General features: G+C 38.5%; 1 protein-coding gene across 1 annotated transcript in view; it reads right to left on the reverse strand.

Annotated features, from left to right (window-relative positions):
• Positions 1 to 5075: 5075 nt before the first annotated feature.
• Positions 5076 to 22596, reverse strand: part of ppm1f (protein phosphatase, Mg2+/Mn2+ dependent, 1F) — a 160374-nt gene continuing 142853 nt past the window's right edge. The window contains exons 9-10 of the mRNA XM_039802348.1: positions 8186 to 8203; positions 5076 to 6222 (exon numbers count right to left, since the gene is read on the reverse strand). Coding sequence (XP_039658282.1) covers positions 6059 to 6222; positions 8186 to 8203 — 182 coding nt within the window. The 3' untranslated portion in view covers positions 5076 to 6058. The remainder of the gene's footprint in view (positions 6223 to 8185; positions 8204 to 22596) is intronic.

A 22596-nucleotide genomic window follows, 5' to 3' on the forward strand; every position in this document is an offset into this window, starting at 1 on the left:
TGTAAAATAGCTTGTCAGTCATTTCCTACCAGAAGTGCTTATCAAGATGTTTTTATGTCAGAATCATGTTCAAGGTGCTATAATTAGCTTCTTGCGGCCTGTAAAGCTTGTTTCCATCACTAAAATGCCATTAGTCGTTTCCTTCGTCTTGTATCTCTTATACAAGACGTTTCTTTTTTTTTTTATAATTTTATTTATAACAGTTTTTATACAAACACAAAACAATCAGTTACATAGAATGTATGCACAAAGTATGTTATACATAAAGTAAACAAAAACACAACAACCCCCAAACCGCACCAGATAGAAAAAAAAATGAATACATAAGCTCAAATATATTTCAACTCTTAGAAAGATGCCTAAGGAAGTGCCCAAAACTTTATCGCGTAATCAACTAAAATACATCAGTACCTTAAAACTCTAAGATTTTCTGTTAATCATGTTAAGGTCTCAAACAGCTTTGTGGTGTGTAAAGCTTGTTTCAACTAAATAGTATTTCCTACCAAGTGCTTATCAAATGTTTTATGTTAGAATCATGTTCAAGGTACTCTAAACAGCTTCTTGCGGCGTAAAGCATGTTTCCATCACTAAAATAGCATTAGTCATTTCCTTCAAGAAACTCTCATAAAGGAAGTTTCTATGTCAGAATCATGTGTAAGGTGCTCCAAACAGCTTCTTGTGGTGTGTAAAAGCTTGTTTCCATCACTAAAATAGCTTTACAGTAATTTCCTACCAGAAGTGCTTATCAAGATGTTTTTATGTCAGAATCATGTTCATCGGTCTCTAAACAGCTTCTTGCGGGCGTGTAAAGCTTGTTTCCATCACTAAAATAGCTATTACAGTCATTTCCTTCAAGAATCTCTCATGAAGGAAGTTTCTATGTCAGAATCATGTGTAAGGTGCTCCAAACAGCTTCTTGTGGCGTCTAAACTTAAAAAAAAATATAATAAGTTAAACAGCTTTCGTAAAATCCATCACTAAAATACATTAGTACTCAAGAAACTCTATAAAGGAAGTTTCTATGTCAGAATCATGTGTAAGGTGCTCCAAACAGCTTCTTGTGGTGTGTAAAGCTGTTTCCATCACTAAAATAGCTTGTCAGTCATTTCCTACCAGAAGTGCTTATCAAGATGTTTTTATGTTAGAATCATGTTCAAGGTCTCTATACAGCTTCATGCGGCGTGTAAAGCTTGTTTCCATCACTAAAATAGCTACAGTCATTCTTGAAACTCTCATGAAAATATAAATATGTGTAAGTGCCAAACACATGGGAAAGGCACACAAATAGTACATATTCCTACCAGAGTGCTAAAATGTTTTATGAAACATGTAAGGTCTCTAAACAGCTTCTTGGCCGTTAAAGTTGTTCATCACTAAAATAGCATAGTATCCTAAGAACTCTCATAAAGGAATTCTATGTAGAATCATGTGAAGGTCTCCAAACATGTGTGTAAAGCTTGTCATACTAAAATAGTAGACTACAGAAGTGCTACAAGATGTTTTATGTAGAATCATGTACCTAACAGCCTTGAGGCGTGTAAACTTGTCATCACTAAAATAGCATTACAGTTAAAAAAGCTCTAAACAAAAATAAATAGAAATATGAAATCATGTGTAAGGTGTCCAAACAGCTCTTGTGGTGTTAAGAATAGCTTTACAGTAATTTCCTTCAAGAAACTCCTATACAATTATTTCTGTTTCAGAATCATGCTCAAGGGTCTCTAAACAGCTTCTTGCAGCGTGTAAAGCTTGTTTCCATCACTAAAATAGCATTACAGTCATTTCCTTCAAGAATCTCTCATGAAGGAAGTTTCTATGTCAGAATGATGTGTAAGGTGCTCCAAACAGCTTCTTGTGGCGTCTAAAGCTTGTTTCCATCACTAAAATAGCTTTACAGTAATTTCCTACCAGAAGTGCTTATCAAGATGTTTTTATGTCAGAATCATGTTCATCGGTCTCTATACAGCTTCTTGCAGCGTGTAAAGCTTGTTTCCATCACTAAAATAGCATTACAGTCATTTCCTTCAAGAATCTCTCATGAAGGAAGTTTCTATGTCAGAATGATGTGTAAGGTGCTCCAAACAGCTTCTTGTGGCGTCTAAAGCTTGTTTCCATCACTAACATAGCTTTACAGTCATTTCCTTCAAGAATCTCTCATGAAGGAAGTTTCTATGTCAGAATCATGTGTAAGGTGCTCCAAACAGCTTCTTGTGGTGTGTAAAGCTTAATTCCATCACTCAAATAGCTTTACAGTAATTTCCTACCAGAATTTCTTATCAAGCTGTTTTTATGTCGGAATCATGTTCAAGGTGCTCTAAACAGCTTCTTCCGTAAAGCATGTTTCCATCACTAAAATAGCATTAGTCACTTCCTTCAAGAAACTCTCATAAAGGAAGTTTCTATGTCAGAATCATGTGTAAGGTGCTCCAAACAGCTTCTTGTGGTGTGTAAAGCTTGTTTCCATCACTAAAATAGCTTGTCAGTCATTTCCTACCAGAAGTGCTTATCAAGATGTTTTTATGTTAGAATCATGTTCAAGGTGCTCTATACAGCTTCATGCGGCGTGTAAAGCTTGTTTCCATCACTAAAATAGCTTTACAGTCATTTCCTTCAAGAATCTCTCTATGAAGGAAGTTTCTATGTCAGAATCATGTGTAAGGTGCTCCAAACAGCTTCTTGCGGCGGTAAAGCTTGTTTCCATCACTAAAATAGCATTACAGTAATTTCCTACCAGAAGTGCTTATCAAGATGTTTTTATGTCAGAATCATGTTCATCGGTCTCTAAACAGCTTCATGAGGCGTGTAAAGCTTGTTTCCATCACTAAAATAGCTTTACAGTCATTTCCTTCAAGAATCTCTCATGAAGGAAGTTTCTATGTCAGAATCATGTGTAAGGTGCTCCAAACAGCTTCTTGTGGCGTCTAAAGCTTGTTTCCATACCTGAAATAGCTTGTCAGTCATTTCCTACCAGAAGTGCTTATCAAGATGTTTTGATGTCAGAATCATGTTCAACGGTCTCTAAACAGCTTCATGAGGCGTGTAAAGCTTATTTCCATCACTAAAATAGCTTTACAGTAATTTCCTTCAAGAAACTCCTATACAATTATTTCTGTTTCAGAATCATGCTCAAGGGTCTCTAAACAGCTTCTTGCAGCGTGTAAAGCTTGTTTCCATCACTAAAATAGCATTACAGTCATTTCCTTCAAGAATCTCTCATGAAGGAAGTTTCTATGTCAGAATGATGTGTAAGGTGCTCCAAACAGCTTCTTGTGGCGTCTAAAGCTTGTTTCCATCACTAAAATAGCTTTACAGTCATTTCCTTCAAGAATCTCTCATGAAGGAAGTTTCTATGTCAGAATCATGTTCAAGGGTCTCTAAACAGCTTATTGTGGTGTGTAAAGCTTGTTTCATCACTAAAATAGCTTGTCAGTCATTTCCTACCAGAAGTGCTTATCAAGATGTTTTTATGTTAGAATCATGTTCAAGGTGCTGTAAACAGCTTCATGCGGCGTGTAAAGCTTGTTTCCATCACTAAAATAGCATTAGTCATTTCCTTCAAGAAACTCCTATAAAGATATTTCTGTTTCAGAATCATGTTCAAGGGTCTCTAAACAGCTTATTGTGGTGTGTAAAGCTTGTTTCATCACTAAAATAGCTTGTCAGTCATTTCCTACCAGAAGTGCTTATCAAGATGTTTTTATGTTAGAATCATGTTCAAGGTGCTGTAAACAGCTTCATGCGGCGTGTAAAGCTTGTTTCCATCACTAAAATAGCATTAGTCATTTCCTTCAAGAAACTCCTATAAAGATATTTCTGTTTCAGAATCATGTTCAAGGTGCTCTAAACAGCTTCATGCGGCGTCTAAAGCTTGTTTCCATACCTGAAATAGCTTGTCAGTCATTTCCTACCAGAAGTGCTTATCAAGATGTTTTGATGTCAGAATCATGTTCAACGGTCTCTAAACAGCTTCATGAGGCGTGTAAAGCTTATTTCCATCACTAAAATAGCTTTACAGTAATTTCCTTCAAGAAACTCCTATACAGATATTTCTGTTTCAGAATCATGCTCAAGGGTCTCTAAACAGCTTCTTGCAGCGTGTAAAGCTTGTTTCCATCACTAAAATAGCATTACAGTCATTTCCTTCAAGAATCTCTCATGAAGGAAGTTTCTATGTCAGAATGATGTGTAAGGTGCTCCAAACAGCTTCTTGTGGCGTCTAAAGCTTGTTTCCATCACTCAAATAGCTTTACAGTAATTTCTACAAATTTCTTATCAAGCTGTTTTATGTCGAATCATGTTCAAGGTGCTCTAAACAGCTTCTTCCGTAAAAGCATGTTTCCATCACTAAAATAGCATTAGTCACTTCCTTCAAGAAACTCTCATAAAGGAAGTTTCTATGTCAGAATCATGTGTAAGGTGCTCCAAACAGCTTCTTGTGGGTGTTGTAAAGCTTGTTTTCATCACTAAAATAGCTTGTCAGTCATTTCCTACCAGAAGTGCTTATCAAGATGTTTTTATGTTAGAATCATGTTCAAGGTGCTGTAAACACTTGTAACTTGTCGATACGTATTATAAAGCTTGTTTCCATCACTAAAATAGCATTAGTCATTTCCTTCAAGAAACTCCTATAAAGATATTTCTGTTTCAGAATCATGTTCAAGGTGCTCTAAACAGCTTCATGCGGCGTGTAAAGCTTGTTTCCATCCCTAAAATAGCTTTACAGTCAATTCCTTCAAGAATCTCTTATAAAGGAAATTTATGTCAGAAATGATTCTGACAAGGAACGCCTCTAAAGATGTTTCTGTTTCAGAATCATGTTGTTGCTGCCTTCTCTGTCAGCCTCTGCCCCTTCACAGACCCGCTGAGCTGGAGCTCTGTCAGGATATCACACACGAGCTGCGCTATGCAGGACTTTAGAAAGAACAAAGTTTGGAAGTTTTTCAAGGATATTGAAAATGAACCATGGTCGTAAATGCAGTGTTCCAGACTGCATTTTTCACGGTAGAATGTGTGGTTAGTAGCGCTTAGATACGCGAGCAGCACTGCAATATACTGACTCAATACAGATTGTTTCGTTAGAATAGCCTACTGGCCCAGATAAAAGTGTTTAGAACGAGTATATCTCCAAAATGTACCTCCCCAAAAACATCCTTGCACCCAATCAGGTCCTTTGTTTCATCAAACTTTACAATTTATGATATCAATGTTTGTTCTTGTAATACAACAATATTAGTTGTGTTATATATTGGTAACCTACTTACCCCATAACCTGTACAAACAAACGTTTTTTAAAATCTATTGACATTGGTTTTAAATAACACATTCTTTTCTGTTTTCATTCTCATTGCTTTTAATTCGGCCGTTGATACCAATTATTACCTTATCAGTGATACAGAATATTACAAAATCATTACAACAGACATATCTATAATATAAGATGTGATTAAGAACTGTTAAAAAATAAATAAAAATACTGTCAAGCAACATGTTCCACATTAACACTTTTACCATTTACATGCCAAGCTTATGTAGTTAGTTTTGTCACATTAGTGCTCCTTTAAAAACACTGATGCCTCTCGGTGATCCCTATGTAACTTTGTTCATGAATAAAGTGCAGAATTAGAGATTCAACAAATTGGAATTAGAGATTCAACAAACTGTATCATTTCATATTGGTTGCAAAATGTAGTGACTTACCAAATCATTTCATGCACGGTACACAGTGTAAAATGCTCTCAATAGTCATTCTGCTTGGCATTACTGATATCAGTTCTTGAAGGCTTATAGGCATTTTGTAAACTAAAGTTGACAATAGCTACTAGAAATATTTAATTTTCATCTGGGAAAACTGAAAGTCCACTGAAACACAGCACAGAAAAAGGCATTTTCGAGGTGGGAGAAAACTTAAACACATATCTACAATGGTGTGTATCCTTTAACATTCAAATAATCCCAAACTAATTGACACAGTCTGCAGGATATCTGACAGCTTGGGAATGAAAAAGAAAAGTCAGGCAGTAGCTTGGCACAGTAGTGTTGGGGCAGCAAACCTCCTTCTTTACTGCTGTGGTGCATCTTGCGAGGAGTCCTGAGTAGCTCGTGCAGGTCCTGTACTGGAGTTTTGAGCCAGCAGCTGCTGCGGTGGTCGCAGAAACACCAGCATCACTGTGATGTTATCACCTGAACCGGCTGCCTCAGCGTGACCTACCAACTGTTGAGCGACTCTCAGTCCAGCAGTGTCCTCAGACTGTTCCAGCAGAGCGTCTGTCCTGCCCTCGGGGTCACAAGACAGATGGAGTGCATCCAAGACCATATGAGGGACCTCTGAAGGTTTGACTGCATCAAAAAAGCCATCACACGCTAGCAGCAAATAGTCCTCGTCTCCGCACAGCTGGGTTGTTGAGCAGTCTGCATCTCCAGAGACATAGGGCTTCTGGTCAAAGTCACCTGGAGGAGGAATGTGGATGTGTGGTTAGTAGCTTTAGCTAAATGGAGCAGCACTGCAATACACTGACTCAATCCTAATGGTTTATTAATTAAACCAACAGGCAGATTGTTTGGTTAGTATTAATATCACAAGCTATCTTACACCAGAGAACCTGAGAAAGAGATGTCATTCTTTTGCAAATTGCAGTTTAAATTGCAGTACAAAAATAAAATAATTAAATTCGCCAATTATGAACCACACACTCAAATGTTAGTCTTGAGGAGCTGGAGCATTTCATTTATTCATAGACAAACTGAAACCTACACTGAACTACCATCTTTAAAATTCACTATTTATTAGGGCGCAAGCTCAAACCCAGTTAACCGCATGGAGCAATAATGGACACTTGTTAAATAAACATGACAATAGCCCCCTCTCCATGTAAAGTCAGTCCTGTTTTCATGTCCAGGGACTGTCAGTGAAGAATATAATGGACACTTTGTAAACTACAAAGCTTTCTTCTCTCACCTAATTATCTCTTATTGCACATAAGACGTCCTGTTGAAAAATGTGCAACTGTACATTATATTATATATACATTATATATACTTATATTGGTTATAATTTATCCAGCCATAATAACACTGTATAGTTGCAACATATCTTGTTGTGCATGGTATTCTATTATAATATGGGGGCCCGGTTGGTAGATTGGGCGCCCATATATAGAGGTTTGCTTCTCGGTCGGGTTCGACTCCGACATGCGGCCCTTGATTTATTGAAATGTCAGGCCTATTCTTATTGTTGCATTCTTAGTTCGAATTTCTGAAGGCCTTTGCAATGCTCTGGGGAGTAGCCTAGCATCTTCTCTTATTTTGCCTGATTAGCCGGTGAAATCTAATTTTCCTCGTCTCCACTTATTTACTTATTTTTTATTTTTTGTTTGTATTGTTTTTGCTTTAAGAAACAACTTACATTTTACTTACTATTTATACTTACATGGTGCGTCTTTTCTACTTAGTGATTATGTTCATGTCCCAATATGGGGTTACAATGATTGATTGATGATGATGATGATGCTGGCCAATGTTATTTTTATTTTACTATATAGGCTATCTTTTTTCTTCTTTTCTTCTCTTCCTCCTTCCAAATCTTTTGCTTTTCCCCCCATTAAATAGTGATTATTAAAGGACAATTCTGGGCAACGATAATCTCACGAGACCAAGGCGGCCGCAGTTCTGAGACGCAGGTAGCGCAGTTGCTTTTCACCAACTGCAAGAGCCAGGCGGACGCAGGCGGACCCAGTGCATGCTGGGAAACGCCGGCCTCTCAGCTGATCGAACAGCTGATTGGTTCAGAATCGACTTAACATGACGTTTTATATAAACTTTTTATTGATTTTGAATCGGAGGGATTTTAACTGCTATTTGTCTGATTTAAAGGCTTAATCTGTACAGAACACATGTTGTGTGGCTGATAGTTACGTTTAGAAGTCAGAGAGACTAAATCTGTTCAGATTACGGATCAACTACAGTCTGTTGGTAATTAAAATCAGCAACAGATCACATGTAGAGAATTTTGACAGCTAATCTTTCATAATAAAATCAACTGGAGATTGTGTAGGAGCTGATATATGGGTCTGATAACATTTTATTAAATCGGAATCGGACCCGAACGGACCACAGTGTTTATGTCACTTCCTGTTCAGCCTGAAGGCTGCTGGAGTCAGCTGGAAAACTGTCCGACTTGAGAGCGGACTTTTGTCACCTCCCCCGTCTGCTGCCGCCTGCTCTCGTCTACTTTACAGGCGAGGCGCAGTTCATCTCGAACGAGCCTAATGGCCGTTGCTGTTTTTTGGGGGGTGTTAAGTCCCATCAATGCTGTCAATACTACCGCATCGTACTTCCGTCCTTCACAATAAAATTACATGCTTCAACAACTCTGAACTATGCAATAAAGCTCCTTAATTTCCAGTACGGTAAAAATAGAAACTTTTTAGTGGAAAAGATCGTCGCCCGAGCCTCATTACTTCTCTTCCTCATCAAAGTCACTTTCATATCCTAATAAGAGATCTAAATGTCCACGTACATATAGGAAAATTCATAGTAGATTGTTAGATGGGTATGGATCAATTCTGCTAACATTTTTGGTAAAGATCGCAAACGCAAGTACTGCGAAAAGACCGGAAGGTGCGTCAGGTCGGACGTGTCCGAATATGGCCAATAGCAGCGAGTGGTGTCCGAACGTGGACTAGCACACCCCGGTCTTTCTGCCTCACTCCCCCGCAGAGAGACTCAGTCGGGATGACAGCTGACAACAGCCCCGGGACATATAGTTAACTAGCTAGTTACCGTTAGCCACCAGTCAGCTATCAGCCAGCTACTTTCATTACAGCAACCCCCGGCCAGAACTTATCTCCAGTGCCTTGCTTCCCCACTAACACAGAACGTTTAGGGAACGTTGGGGAACGTTAGTTTTTCATTCCGTTGACCGCCATTTTGTTTTTACGTCACTTGACAGCGAATAACTTTACATCTGAAGCGTTTAAAGACTCTATTTGTCCATTGTTTATTTCTAAAGAAACAGGAAACTGTATAAAAGGCTCCATTACCTTGTACCTCACGTTATGATTCCGTAGCAGATGTTTTTGTGAAAATAGGCTAACGATTGTGTCATAACCACGCGACTTACTGTCGCATAGTCGAAAAATTACTGTACGGGCCGGGAGAAGCCAAGAAGCCAAGCTCGCAGTCAATCGGGTGGGCGTGGAGGCATGCAGTCAAGTGAGAAGGTGAAGCCCATAGAGAGTTTATGAAAAGCATCAGAACAAAATATTTCAGCTTTATTGGGGGAATGCTGTTCTACAGCATTCCACCTATTGTTATTCGATTTATTTATTAGCTGTTCTTTTTTAGTTGGCATTATTGCTATTTCATTCCAACTATTGTTGTTTCTGTCGGCCATTTTCTTTATTTTTCTGCTTATTCCCTCTTCCGTACGTTTTTTGGCTCTCTGTAACTTCTGCATACTTTCAGCTATTAAACCATTCAACTTTTCAAATGTTCAGCTCTTTCAGCTAATGATGGGACTTCTTCAACTTTTTTTCTACCATTTATACTTTTTTAAATTTTAAGCTTTTTAACACTTTTTTTTAACATTAAAGTCAATGAGAGCAGCCTTCAACTGCTTCAAATCCTCTTCTGCTTCAAAATGTATCTCCTCCTACATTCTTCCACCTACAGACGTGATTCAAAATTTAAACTGTTCACAAAATATTCAGCTATTCGGGGTCTACTTTTCAGGTTGATATCTTTTACAATTTTTGTGAAAAAGCCTTTTAAGTTTAGTGATCATTTCAGGAAATTTTATCGATTAAACAGAGTGTGTATTGCGCTGCTTAGAGTGGATGACATCATAGCTAGAGGGTGAAGCTTCGAAAAAATTATCTTTGTCCCTGCTCAATAAATTGTTCTCACGCCCACAATCTCTACTTGTCATACAGAATTTATACATCAAAACGTAGGTATTTTTGTCTAGTTTCAGAAAATCTGCTCAGTTTTGTGATACGCCCTTTACTTTTGGCTGGTTGAGCTTCCAAATGACAAGTTGTCCATATCGTTCTCCATTGGCTCCAATGATCAAACTCGCGGATATTTCCCAGCGAAACACTGAACGAACCACTTTCTTAAATCGCTGATATGCCCACATTTTTAAGTTTATCCATATACATTTTATACCGATACGTTCACAAAGGCCTTGTGGTGCTCAGGATCACGTCATTTGACTGATAGCAGTTATGGTGTTGCCACAGTGAGGCGTTGTTTGAGAGCTCGCTCTCAGTGTCTCTCAATAGCTGCAGCACAGCACAGCTGACAGATTCAGCAGGTGACAGGCTCGTTAGCTTGATTACAGACATCAAAGCAAGTTTATAAACATTCCCAGGCCATGGTTACCATGACAACACTTTCACAGACACACACCCAGATACTACAGACAGTAATATGAACAGTAGTCTGTGGTCTTCCACTTCTCTCTGACTGTCTTCTCTCTCCCCCTCGCTATCTCTCTGTTTCTCTTTTCTTTCTCTCTCTCTCCCCCTGTTTCTCTCTCTGTCCTCTCTCCATCCCTCCCTCTCTCTCTGTCTCTCTCTCTCTCTTTTTCTCTCTCTCTCCTTCTTTCTCCATCCCGCCTTCTCCCTCCCTCTCTATCTCTCTGTTTGTCTTTTCTTTCTCTCTCTCTCCCTGTTTCTCTCTCTTTTCTCTCTCTCTGTCCTCTCTCCATCCCTCCATCTCTCTCTGTCTCTCTCTCTCTTTTTCTCTCTCTCTCCTTCTCTCTCATCCCGCCTTCTCCCTCCCTCTCTCCCTGTCTCTTTCTCTTTCTCTCTCTCTCTCCTTCTTTCTCCATCCCGCCTTCTCCCTCCCTCTCTATCTCTCTGTTTCTCTTTTCTTTCTCTCTCTCTCCCCCTGTTTCTCTCTCTTTTCTCTCTCCATCCCTCCTTCTCCCTCTCTCTCTGTCCTCTCTCCATCCCTCCCTCTCTCTCTCTGTCTCTCTCTCTTTCTCTCTCTCTCCTTTCTCCATCCCGCCTTCTCCCTCCCTCTCTATCTCTCTGTTTCTCTTTTCTCTCTCTCTGTCCTCTCTCCATCCCTCCTTCTCCCTCCCTCTCTCTGTTCTCTCTCCATCCCTCCTTCTCCCTCCATCTCTCTCTGTCTCTCTCTCTTTTTCTCTCTCTCTCCTTCTCTCTCATCCCGCCTTCTCCCTCCCTCTCTCCCTGTCTCTTTCTCTTTTTCTCTCTCTCTCCTTCTTTCACCATCCCTCCTCCCTCCCTCTCTTACTTTCTTTAACTTATTGAACCAATTTCCACTTTTTCAACTATTCTTCAGCTTCAGCTAAATACTTCACAATGTTCTACATATTTTGTCATTTTTCAGCTTTTAAAGCCAACAATTTAGCGTCAACTTTGAACTTTTTAACGATTTCCACTTTTTCAACTATTCTCTCTACTTCAACTTCTTCTTACAGATTTCAGATATTCAACCAGTTAGCTTTAGCAGTTCAGCTATTCAGCATTCCCACGCATTTTCCGCAGGAAATGCATTTTCTAGTTGGGGGAATGCTGTTTTACAGCATTCCACCTATTGTTATCCTGTTCTTTATTATTCTTCTTCGTTTTATTCCGTACGTTTTTTGGCTCTCTGTAACGTCTGCATACTTCCACCGATTTAAACCATTCAACTTTTCAAATGTTCAGCTCTTTCAGCTAATGATGGGACTTCTTCAACTTTTTTTCTACTATTTATACTTTTTTAAATTTTAAGCTTTTTAACACTTTTTTTTAACATTGAAGTGAATGAGAGCAGCATTCAACTCCTTAAAATCTTCTTCCACTCCCAAATTTTTCAGCTCCTTCATACTTTCACCTACAGACATCAAACAAACTTTAAAATGTTCACAAAATATTCAGCTATCCGGCTTGTGCTTTTCAGTTTGATATCTTTTACAGTTTTTGTTAAAAAGCTGTTTAAGTTTAGTGATCATTTCAGGAAATTTTATCGATTAAACAGAGTGTGTATTGCGCTGCTTAGAGTGATGATGTCATCATCCAGAGTGTGAAGCTTCAAAAAAATTATCTTTGTCCCTGCTCCTTAAATTGTTCTCACGCCCACATTTTCTACTTGTCATACACAATTTATACATCAAAACGTAGGCATTTTTGTCTAGTTTCAGAAAGTCTGCTCAGTTAAGCGATACGTCTTATACTTTGGGCTCAGCAAGCTTCCAAATGACAAGAGTTTGAAATTCTTCCCTATCCCCAGCAATGGGAAACGAACTGCATATTTTCCAGCGAAACTCTGAACGAACCACTTTCTTAAATCGCTGATATGCCCACATTTTTACGTTTATCAACATAAATTTTAGATGGAGACGTTCACAAAGGCTTCCTGTTTCCCACGGTGAAGTCACTGTATGGATAGCGTGTACTGTTTTGGAGTTATTAAGACTTGTTTGAAGAGATCTTTCTCAGCTTTCTCAGACTGGATCTCACTGTATACCAATGTTCGTCCTTTACCAGGTGTGCTAATTATAGATCAAAGGAAGGCCAAGGCTTGATTACAGCTGGAGGAACACCTGCTGCTCCTCCTTCTAGCATGACACAGCATTTTTTCATTACAATCACAGATAGGAATAGAACAACAACAACATGTTACAATTGGTTCTATTTACAATAGATTGCAGGTCAGTCTCTCAGTCTGTCTCTCTCCCCTCTCTATCTCTCTGTCACTCTCTCTCTCTTTCTCTCCCTCTTTCTCTCTCTCCCTCCCTGTCTCTTTTCTCTCTCGCTCTCCTCTCTCCCTCCCAGTCTCTCTCTCTTTCTCTCCCTCTTTCTCTCTCTCCCTCCCTGTCTCTTTTCTCTCTCGCTCTCCTCTCTCCCTCCCAGTCTCTCTCTCTTTTTCTCTCTCTCTCATCCCTCCTCCCTCCCTGTCTCTCCCTCCCCTTCTCTCTCTCTCTCTCTCTTTCTCTCTATATCCCTCTCTTTCCCTCTCTCTCTTTGTCTCTCCCTCTCTCTCTCATCCCCCTCTCTCTCCACCTCTCTCTCCCTGTCCCTCTCTTTCTCTCTCTCTCCTTCTCTCTCCATCCCTCCCTGTCTCTCCCTCCCCCTCTCTCTCTTTCTTTCCCTCTGCCTCTCTCTCCCTCTCTATCCCTCTCTCTCTTTCCATCTCTCTCTCCTTCTCCCTCTCTCTTTCCTTCTCTTTCTCTCTCTTTTTCTCTCCCTCTCTCTCTCTTTCCCGCTCTCTCTCCCTGTCCCTCTCTTTCTCTCTCTCTCCTCTCTCCATCACTCCTTCTCCCTCCCTGTCTCTCCCTCCCCCTCTCTCTCTATCCCTCTCTTTCTCTCTGTCTCTGTTTGTTCTATGCAATGGATATAGATTTTTCAAACAATTTGTTCCATATTTCTGCATTTTCATCAATGTTTCTCGCAACATTTGTAAGTCTTCCATACTTATTCATCCAGTTAGAAAATAAATGATTTCATACATTAGTGGTGTTATTCAACTTTTCAATGAAATTCATACTTATTAAACCAATTTCCACTTTTTCAACTATTCTCACTACTTTAAATTTTTTTTTTTTTTTTTTTTTTTTTTTTTTTTTTTTTTTTTTTTTTTTTTTTTTTTTTTTTTTTTTTTTTTTTTTTTTTTTTTTTTTTTTTTTTTTTTTTTTTTTTTTTTTTTTTTTTTTTTTTTTTTTTTTTTTTTTTTTGTTCTCTTGCTCTTTCTGTCCTCTTTCTTCTTTCTTTCCTCTTTCTTCTTCCCTCTTTCTGTCCTCTCTTCTTTCTGTCCTCTTTCTTCTTTCCTCTTTCTGTCCTCTTTCTTCTTTCGTCTTTCTGTCCTCTCACTCTCTGTTCTCTTTCCTTTCTCTCCTCTTCTGTCTTCTTTCTGTCCTATTTCTTCTTTCTTCTTTCCTCTTTCTGATCTCTTCTTTCCTCTTTCTGATCTCTTTCTTCTTTCCTCTTTCTGTCCTCTGTCCTCTTTCTGTCCTCTTTCTTCTTTCTGTCTTCTTTCTTCTGTCCTCTTTCTCATTTCATCTGTCCTCTTTCTGTCCTCTTTCTTCTGTCCTCAGTCTTCTTTCTTTCCTCTTTCTTCTTTCTGTCCTCTTCTTTCCTCTTAATGCATGGAATAAAAATAAATCAAAATGCTTATGATTTATCATTACAACTTAATGTCCAATTGACTCAAGATCATAAACCATAGTATTTGAATGTGTTGAGGGATCTGACACCTGCTGTTCCTGTGTCAAGTTAAGTCTCCTGAAATGTCAAACGAAGTATGACACGTATGTTTAATTTAGTTGCTTTATATAGAGCGCTGGTGGGTGTTTTTTGCATAAAGATATGAAAGTAGAGGAAATAATTAATATATCTAGCCGTTTTCGGGTCATTTGCGCTTACTGGAACTCAAATAAATGGTGATAGTGCCCTATACTGCCATTATAATTTTAATTTAGTTTCTATTGAGATATAACTAATTCTTATTTAACTGACTGTATGCAAGACAGCTGTGACTGTCTTAAATTGTCCCAAACTAGCATTTTTTCGTAAATAAGACAAACTGTTATTTATAGGTTTGATTGTTGCATGCCTTTACAGAAACTATTAATCCTTTTTGTCAAGAACATTTTCAGAGTTGTCAGATTTTCTGGTAAGCTACTCTTTGGTTCCCAGCAGTTGAATTAAGTGTATAGTATTTTTGAAAATCTGCTTATTTTTCATGTTAACCCCTCTCTTGGTCTTGTAGTAATAGACCGGTATTTGTAGCAATTTTTTAACAATAGACCCAGATAAAATGTACAATACAAGGCAAATGTGATGCCATTAGGTTCTTAGTGTGACAGCACTTATTCAATTTAAGCAGGTGATTTCCTTGTATGGATAACACCCGTGTTGGAGAGGTAACATCAGAAATATGTCAGTTGTCTGCCGATCCATATTTCTCCATCATTTCTCCGGCCACAGGTCCTTCTGGCTCCGGTTACTTGGTGTTTTCGTTACCCGTTACAAGATTGCAGTAGTTCTACTTTTCACTACGATGTAGCCGTCGCTACAAAGCTTAGTTTAATCTCGGTAAACCTTGCTAAATCCAGGACAGTTCACAGTCTGTCTCTTGATAAGTTCACAGAAATATCTGACCAGTTCACAGACGTGGTCCTTGTATGGATAATCTATTGTCACACCTGTGTTTTTTGCGTTCTGATCTATGTCATTATCTGTTCAAAAATACCACTAGATAAAAGACAAGAATAAAATTGACAGTGCAGTATAAGAAATGAAAGAACTGAGACATAAAATACGTGAATAAAAGTTACAGTGCAGTATAAGAAATTAAACATTAAAGAGCAGTTATAGAATGTCATACAGTGTCATCAATGCAACTTCAGTATAACAAATGAACAGTTATTTAAAGAAAGGCAACATCAAAAAGATAGGTCTTTAGCTTTGATTTAAAAGAACAGACTTGCTGCGGACCTGCAGTTTTCTGGGAGTTTGTTCCAAATATGTGGAGCGTAAAAACTGAATGCTGCTTCCCCCTGTTTAGTTCTGACTCTGGGGACAACAAGTAGACCTGTCCCAGATGACCTGAGAGGTCTGGGTGGGTCATAGTGTAGCAGCAGATCAGAAATGTATTTTGGCCCTAAACCGTTTAGTGATTTATAAACCAGCAAAAGTATTTTGATATCAATTCTTTGAGGCACTGGAAGCCAGTGTAGAGACTTCAGTACTGGAGTGATGTGGTCCACTTTCTTGGTCTTAGTGAGGACTCGAGCAGCAGCGTTCTGAATCAGCTGCAGCTGTCTGATTGATTTTTTAGGGAGACCTGTAAAGACACCATTACAGTAGTCAAGTCTACTGAAGATAAAAGCTTGGACAAGTTTTTCCACATCCTGCTGAGACATAAGTCCTTTAACATACAGATAAAGGTACAAGGTAGATACATCTTTAAGGTGGTAATAGGCTGACTTTGTAACTGTCTTAATGTGGCTGTTAAAATTCAGGTCTGTTGTTTTTAACATTGTCGTTTGAAACTGAGTGCTGACTTTTAATCGTTCCTCTTTCGCTCCAAAAACAACCACCTCAGTTTTTTATTTAAGAAAATTCTGGCACATGGTCAGTTGTTGTATTGGACTGTAGTCCCCTGACGATAAGGTTATATAAATTTGTGTGTCATCCGCATAACTATGGTAACTTATTTTATTGTTTTCCATAATTTGAGCCAGTGTAGATGTTAAACAGGAGAGGCCCCAGAACTGAGCCTTGGGGAACTTACATTAAAACCATGCAATGTTACTGATAAGTTATACGTCACCACCACAAATAACTTGAGCAACCACTAAATTTCTAAAATCTCAGGCCAAAGTAAAAATCACTCAACCTAATAGACAATAGCCAAACTAAATGAACTCAATGCAAACATAAATGCAAACATAAAACCCGCTCATAAAAAGATACAGAAAAGTTAAGATTAGAAAGATACAGGTAAGCTAAGTAAATAAACTCGAACTAGGCAAAACAGCAGCGGCGCTGCACTCTGCATGGACAGAGAAAAAAAACAAGAAGTCAATGTCTATCCTGGCATAGCAAAAACACACAATAAGAGTGACTAACAGTAAAGGTACCTTGCTAAAGATTCTTCTTTGCCATGACTCTGTGGAGGTCCCCCATGCTTTTATGAAAAAATTGGTCACTAGGGGGCGCTACAAGTACAAAAAGTTTATATCTCATGAACGACTCATCCGATTTATACAAAATTGGATGGGTACCATCTATGGCCAATCCTGAGGCCAACCCTAGCTACTGAGGTACTGAGGGGTCAAAGTGGGCGTGGCCTATGGGACCCAAGTCTAAATTTACAGGGTAGATGGGACCTACCAAAATGTACACAAGTGGACCACTAGGTGGCGCTATGCTTTTTGTCATTAACTCCCACATTACACATCGCACATTAGAAATTCTTACATTCTTACATCCACAATCAAGCTGAATTACCTGATATAGGCCATGCCCATTTCCGCTTAAAAGTATTTTCGCAATATCGCGCAAAACCAACTTTTCGTACTCCTCCTAGGCTGTGCGACCGATCTGTGCGAAACCTTGTAGATAGCATCTCCAGATAGACCTGACCATGCTCTGTACCAAATTTAGTGAAGATCGACCTTTAGGGGGTGCTATAAGCAACGTTTATTTGTTTTGGCCAAAAAGTAAATGCATTTAAATGGGGAATTTGCGATTACAATTTCTCTGCCGTAGTAATTGCTATAGACACACAACTTGATCCATGTCTGGCTTGCCGCTCTGATGCTCTGTACCAAATTTGACGAAGATTGGTCATTATAGTCAATGTAGATTACTTTTCACCCTTCATCAATGTTAAAGGTGCTCTAAGTGATGTTGGGTGATGCAACACTAGCGGACCATGTTGTGAACCACGGATTGACGTGAGGGAGGCTGGACTAAGAGTTCAGCCAAATCTTAGTGGATATACGGTGGAATCTGTCATGAGGACATTTCAACAAGGAAACAGGTAAAAAAAATCTGTCTACAGATACAGTAATCAGCTGCTCATTATATGCACCATATCAGCACTTTTGATACTCCTCCCTGGGACATTTGAGGATTGAGGGTCGAGAACGACAAGGAGGAAGGGGACCCATATTCACGCGAGGGTTTACAATCTCCGGCCCCGGGCTCAGGTACCCCTCATTGAGGCCATGGAGGAGCCCGTGACCAAGTCGAGCGCAGGGATGGATTCAACATTCAAGACGGTTGTCTTGCCAATGAGGATATTTGCCTGTGATGTTGAAGAAATTCTCTGGTCAGATCTAGCTAGGCGAAGAGATAATGTCTAAGTTTTTCTGTGTATTTTTGTGATTGTAACCTGTACTGGATAACCGTATTTTATGATTGTCTATTGTTTGCGGAGCTAACAGTACTAGTAGTAGCATGAAAACTGGGACATGTTTTGTTGTGATTCTCCATGTTGACTGATTTGGGTATATGGAGAGAAATAAATTATATTTTCCTCAGTCTGCAGCATTGGTGTAGTATGTGGTGAACTTATTGTAAATTTGCACTTTCTCTGTGTACTTCATTTACAGTACTCTAATCACTGAGAAGTAGAATTGCTAAAAGTGTTTTAGGTTAGCAACAGCAGTGTGTAACTGGTTCAAACAGGATTAAGTCATATAACGTGTGTGTTTCATGTGGTAACAAAATATGTTTTTTATAAATTAGTGTATAGTTTTTGCAAGTGTTTTTTGCAAAGGGTCTGAGGTATTCTGCTAATTGGGTGTGTGGTTGTGTAGTGTTTTGAAAAAGACTGTCCCTGTTTTCAAAATTGTGCTTAAGCAATTGAAAAAAACTGTAATATAGTACATCAGTTTGTCAATAGAAAGGGGACGGGAAAAATGAAAAAAATTCATTTTACATATGAATGTGATGCCATTACTATTGTTTCTGTATGTATACATTTGTAAGAGCATTTTTTTGTAGATGTGCCAGACTACCAAATGAAAAATGTGTTCTCCCAACAGCAAGAGGCTCTCATTGTTGATATGGTCCGTCAAAACAATTCCATCCGACTGCGTGAAATGCAAGAGTTGTAGAAGACAATGTAAACTTTGAAGGAATCAACAGTGTCAGCCTTTCTACAATTGCCTGTGTCCTCCATCGCAACAGGGTACGCATGAAGCAAGTGTACAGCGCAATTCAGAAGGGCCAAAGATCTATCTAGATCTAGTATGTCATGTCAAATGTAAGTGTGCACTTTCAGCGCTGATGCTTACATTACAAGTTTCTAACCTACTATTTAGCACCTTGAACATGATTCTGAAACAGAAACATCTTTATAATAGTTCCTTGAAGGAAATTACTGTAAAGCTATTTTAGCGATGGAAACTTTACATGTCGAAAGAAACTGTTTGGAGCACAATATATTCTGACTTAAAAACATCGTGATAAGCACTTATTGTAGGAAATGTTGTTCTCATCATTTTATTGAAAATTGTTTCCATCATTACAATAGCTTTACAGTAATTTCCTACCAGAAGTGCTTATCAAGATGTTTTTATGTCTGAATCATGTTGAAGGGTCTCTCAACAGCTTCTTGCGGCGTGTAAAGCTTGTTTCCATCGCTAAAATAGCACTACTGTCATTTCCGATAAGAATCTCTCATAAAGGAAATTCCTATGTCAGAATCATGTGTCAAGTGCTCCAAACAGCTTCTTGTGGCGTCTAAAGCTTGTGTCCATATCTGAAATAGCTTGTCAGTCATTTCCTTCAAGAATCTCTCATAAAGGAAGTTTCTGTGTCAGAATCATGTTCAAAGGTCTCTAAATAGGCGTGTAAAGCTTGTTTCCATAACTGAAATTGCATTACAGTCGTTTCCTTCAAGAATCTCTCATAAAGGAAGTTTCTATGTCAGAATCATGTGTAAGGCGCTCCAAACGGCTTCTTGTTGCGTGTGAAGCTTGTTTCCATATCTGAAATAGCTTGTCAGTCATTTCCTACCAGAAGTGCTTATCAAGATGTTTTTATGTCAGAATCATGTTCAAGGTGCTATAATTAGCTTCTTGCGGCCTGTAAAGCTTGTTTCCATCACTAAAATGCCATTAGTCGTTTCCTTCGTCTTGTATCTCTTATACAAGACGTTTCTTTTTTTTTTTTTTATAATTTTATTTATAACAGTTTTTATACAAACACAAAACAATCAGTTACATAGAATGTATGCACAAAGTATGTTATACATAAAGTAAACAAAAACACAACAACCCCCCCCCCCAAACCGCACCAGATAGAAAAAAAAAAATGAATACATAAGCTCAAATATATTTCAACTCTTAGAAAGATGCCTAAGGAAGGGCCCCCAGACTTTATCAAATTCTTTAGAAGCATCCACTTTGGAAAAACGAATCCTTTCGAGCTTGAGGGCAGCAACCATTTCAGCCAGCCATTTATGAAAGCTGGGTGGTACAGTGGACTTCCAGTCCATCAAGATCACTCTTTTAGCCACCACCATACCAAACATAAGGGACAATTGCTGAGAATGCGTCAATGCTAATATCGAATCAGAACATCCAAACAAAGCTAACCCCAAATCTGGACTGATATCTTCTCCAACAACGTTTGAGTACCACAGAAAAATATTATTCCAAAACTCAGAAATCTCAGGACAAAACCAAAAAGTATGAGCATGCGTCCCATCGGAGATCTTGCATCTATCGCATAACGGGGAAACCGAAGGGTAAATTTTATTAAGTTTAGACTTGGTGTAATGTAGTCTATGCAGCACTTTAAACTGAATAAGTTGTAATCTTGCATTAATAGAACAGGTATGGATTCGCTTCAGTCCTTCCTCCCAAATCTCGTTTGAGATATTAATTCCAGTGTCACTTTCCCATGCTGCTTTGATGTGATCTGAAGAGACTGAAAAATGAGATGCAAACAACGAAACAAACCGAGTCACCAACTGTTTGGCATTAGGGGGTTGACCAAAAAGATAATGGTCCTGGGGCAACTCCTGAAGCTCAGTAAAAGAATGTTTAATATAGTGGCGCACCTGTAAATATCTGAAAAATTGTGATTGGGAAAGGTCAAAGGTTTTATACAAGTGCTCGAAAGTCGCAAATTTTCCATCAATATAGAAGTCCTTAATCATAGTCAGTCCTTTGCTTCTCCACAAGGAAAATACCTTATCTGACTGGCCAGGCAAAAAATTAAGATTATCACAAATGGACTGTTGCACTGAAGGACTTTTAATACTCAAAACAGTCTTCAATTGATTTAAAATCCTAATGGAATTGAGCACAACAACATCCTTACACTGTAATTTCTTTAAAGGTACAGGGTTCGAAAAAAGAATAGCCGCAAGAGAGCTACCAACCACTGACCGAGCCTCCATGTACAGCCATCTGGGTTGGCTGTCCATCAATTTATCAACAGCTTGATCACTAAGCCGCCAGAACATCATAGCCCTGGCATTAGTAGCCCAATGATAACGACGGAAAACTGGTAGCGCTAGACCACCCAGCTCTTTCGGCTTCTGCAAATGTTCCTTAGAGATTCAATGTGCTTTATAACCCCAAATAAATGGCAAAATTACAGAATCTAATTGTTTAAAAAAAGAATGTGGCAAAAATATAGGCAGGTTCTGAAAAAGATAAACAAAGCGAGGTAGCGAGACCATTTTAATAGCGTTGACCCGACCAATTAACGATAACGGAAGCACCCTCCATTTCTCAATAGACATTTTTAACTTATTTATGGCTTCAGCGAAATTTAGAGTAAAAATTTGTTTAAATTTTTTCTAACTCTAAATATGTGAAATAATCCTCTGTTACTCTAAAGGGTAATGACCTCCGAAACTGAGCATTCAAACCTTCACCCAATGGCATGAAAACACTCTTCTCCCAATTAACAGAATAACCAGAAAAAGAGCCAAAAATCTCAAGTGATTCCATTAAAAATGGCAAAGCAGAAGGAGGATAACTCAAAAATAAAAGCAGGTCATCTGCATATAAGGACAGTTTAACCTCTGAATGACCACATGATATACCCCTGATCTCAGGATGATTACGAAGATGAATGGCCAGGGGTTCTAAAGCTAGATCAAATAACAATGGGTTTAAACAACATCCCTGGCGTGTACCTCTTTGAAAAGGAAAGAAAGCAGACCTATCCGAATTAGTGAGTATTGCAGATTTAGGAGAAAGATAAAGCATTTTTATGATTCGTTTGTAATTCTCACCAAAGCCAAACCTATCCAGCACAGAAAACATATAACATATAATTCAATTGAATGATTTACCATTCTAAGTAACAAAGGAGCAATTGTATTTGCATTAACCTTATAGAATTCCACACCAAACCCATCAGGGCCTGAGGCTTTCCCATTAGAAAAGGATTTAATTGCCTCTAAAATTTCACTGAGAGTAAATATTTCCTCTAATTCATCTCTGGCACACTCATTAAGTTTTGGAAAGTTCACTGCATCAAGGAATTGTTGACCCGTAATGTTCAGTTCACAGCAGTTGGACGAGTAAAGCTGCTTATAAAATTCAACAAAACGATTATTAATTTCTTCAGGATGTGTAACCAAAGTACCATTCTGAGATTTGATTTGATGAATGGCCTGCACACCTTTTAGTTGCCTGGCAAGAAGCTTATCTGCTTTATCTCCCAATTCAAACTGCTTCTGTTTAAGTCTAATTAATAAATTAGAGTTATATTAATATTTCAACTTAAGAATAGCTTTAAGGTCACTCTGAGCTTTAGATGAACGGAACGTTTGTTCTAAAGATGGAAGGATGGATTCTATCTCAGCCAGACGCTTACGCTTTCCCCTCTTCAAAAAGGATTCATATGCAATAATATTTCCCAAAGACAAGAATCTGAAACATCCCCTTCGTTAGTCTCTAAAAATTGGTGTAAACACCCCGACAAGTAAGACTGAAACTGTTTATCTATTAATAATTGAGGATTAAAACACCAACAGATTGAATAGGATGAGGAACTTGTGAAGAATGACGATCAAGATGAGGATCCAAATAACAGTTAAAGTCTCCAGCAATTATCACATTAGTCGAGTTACAGCTACTCCAAGAACCGAAGCAGCAAGTATTCC

Source organism: Perca fluviatilis, chromosome 6 (assembly GCF_010015445.1).
Source record: "Perca fluviatilis chromosome 6, GENO_Pfluv_1.0, whole genome shotgun sequence".
Taxonomy (NCBI): domain Eukaryota; kingdom Metazoa; phylum Chordata; class Actinopteri; order Perciformes; family Percidae; genus Perca; species Perca fluviatilis.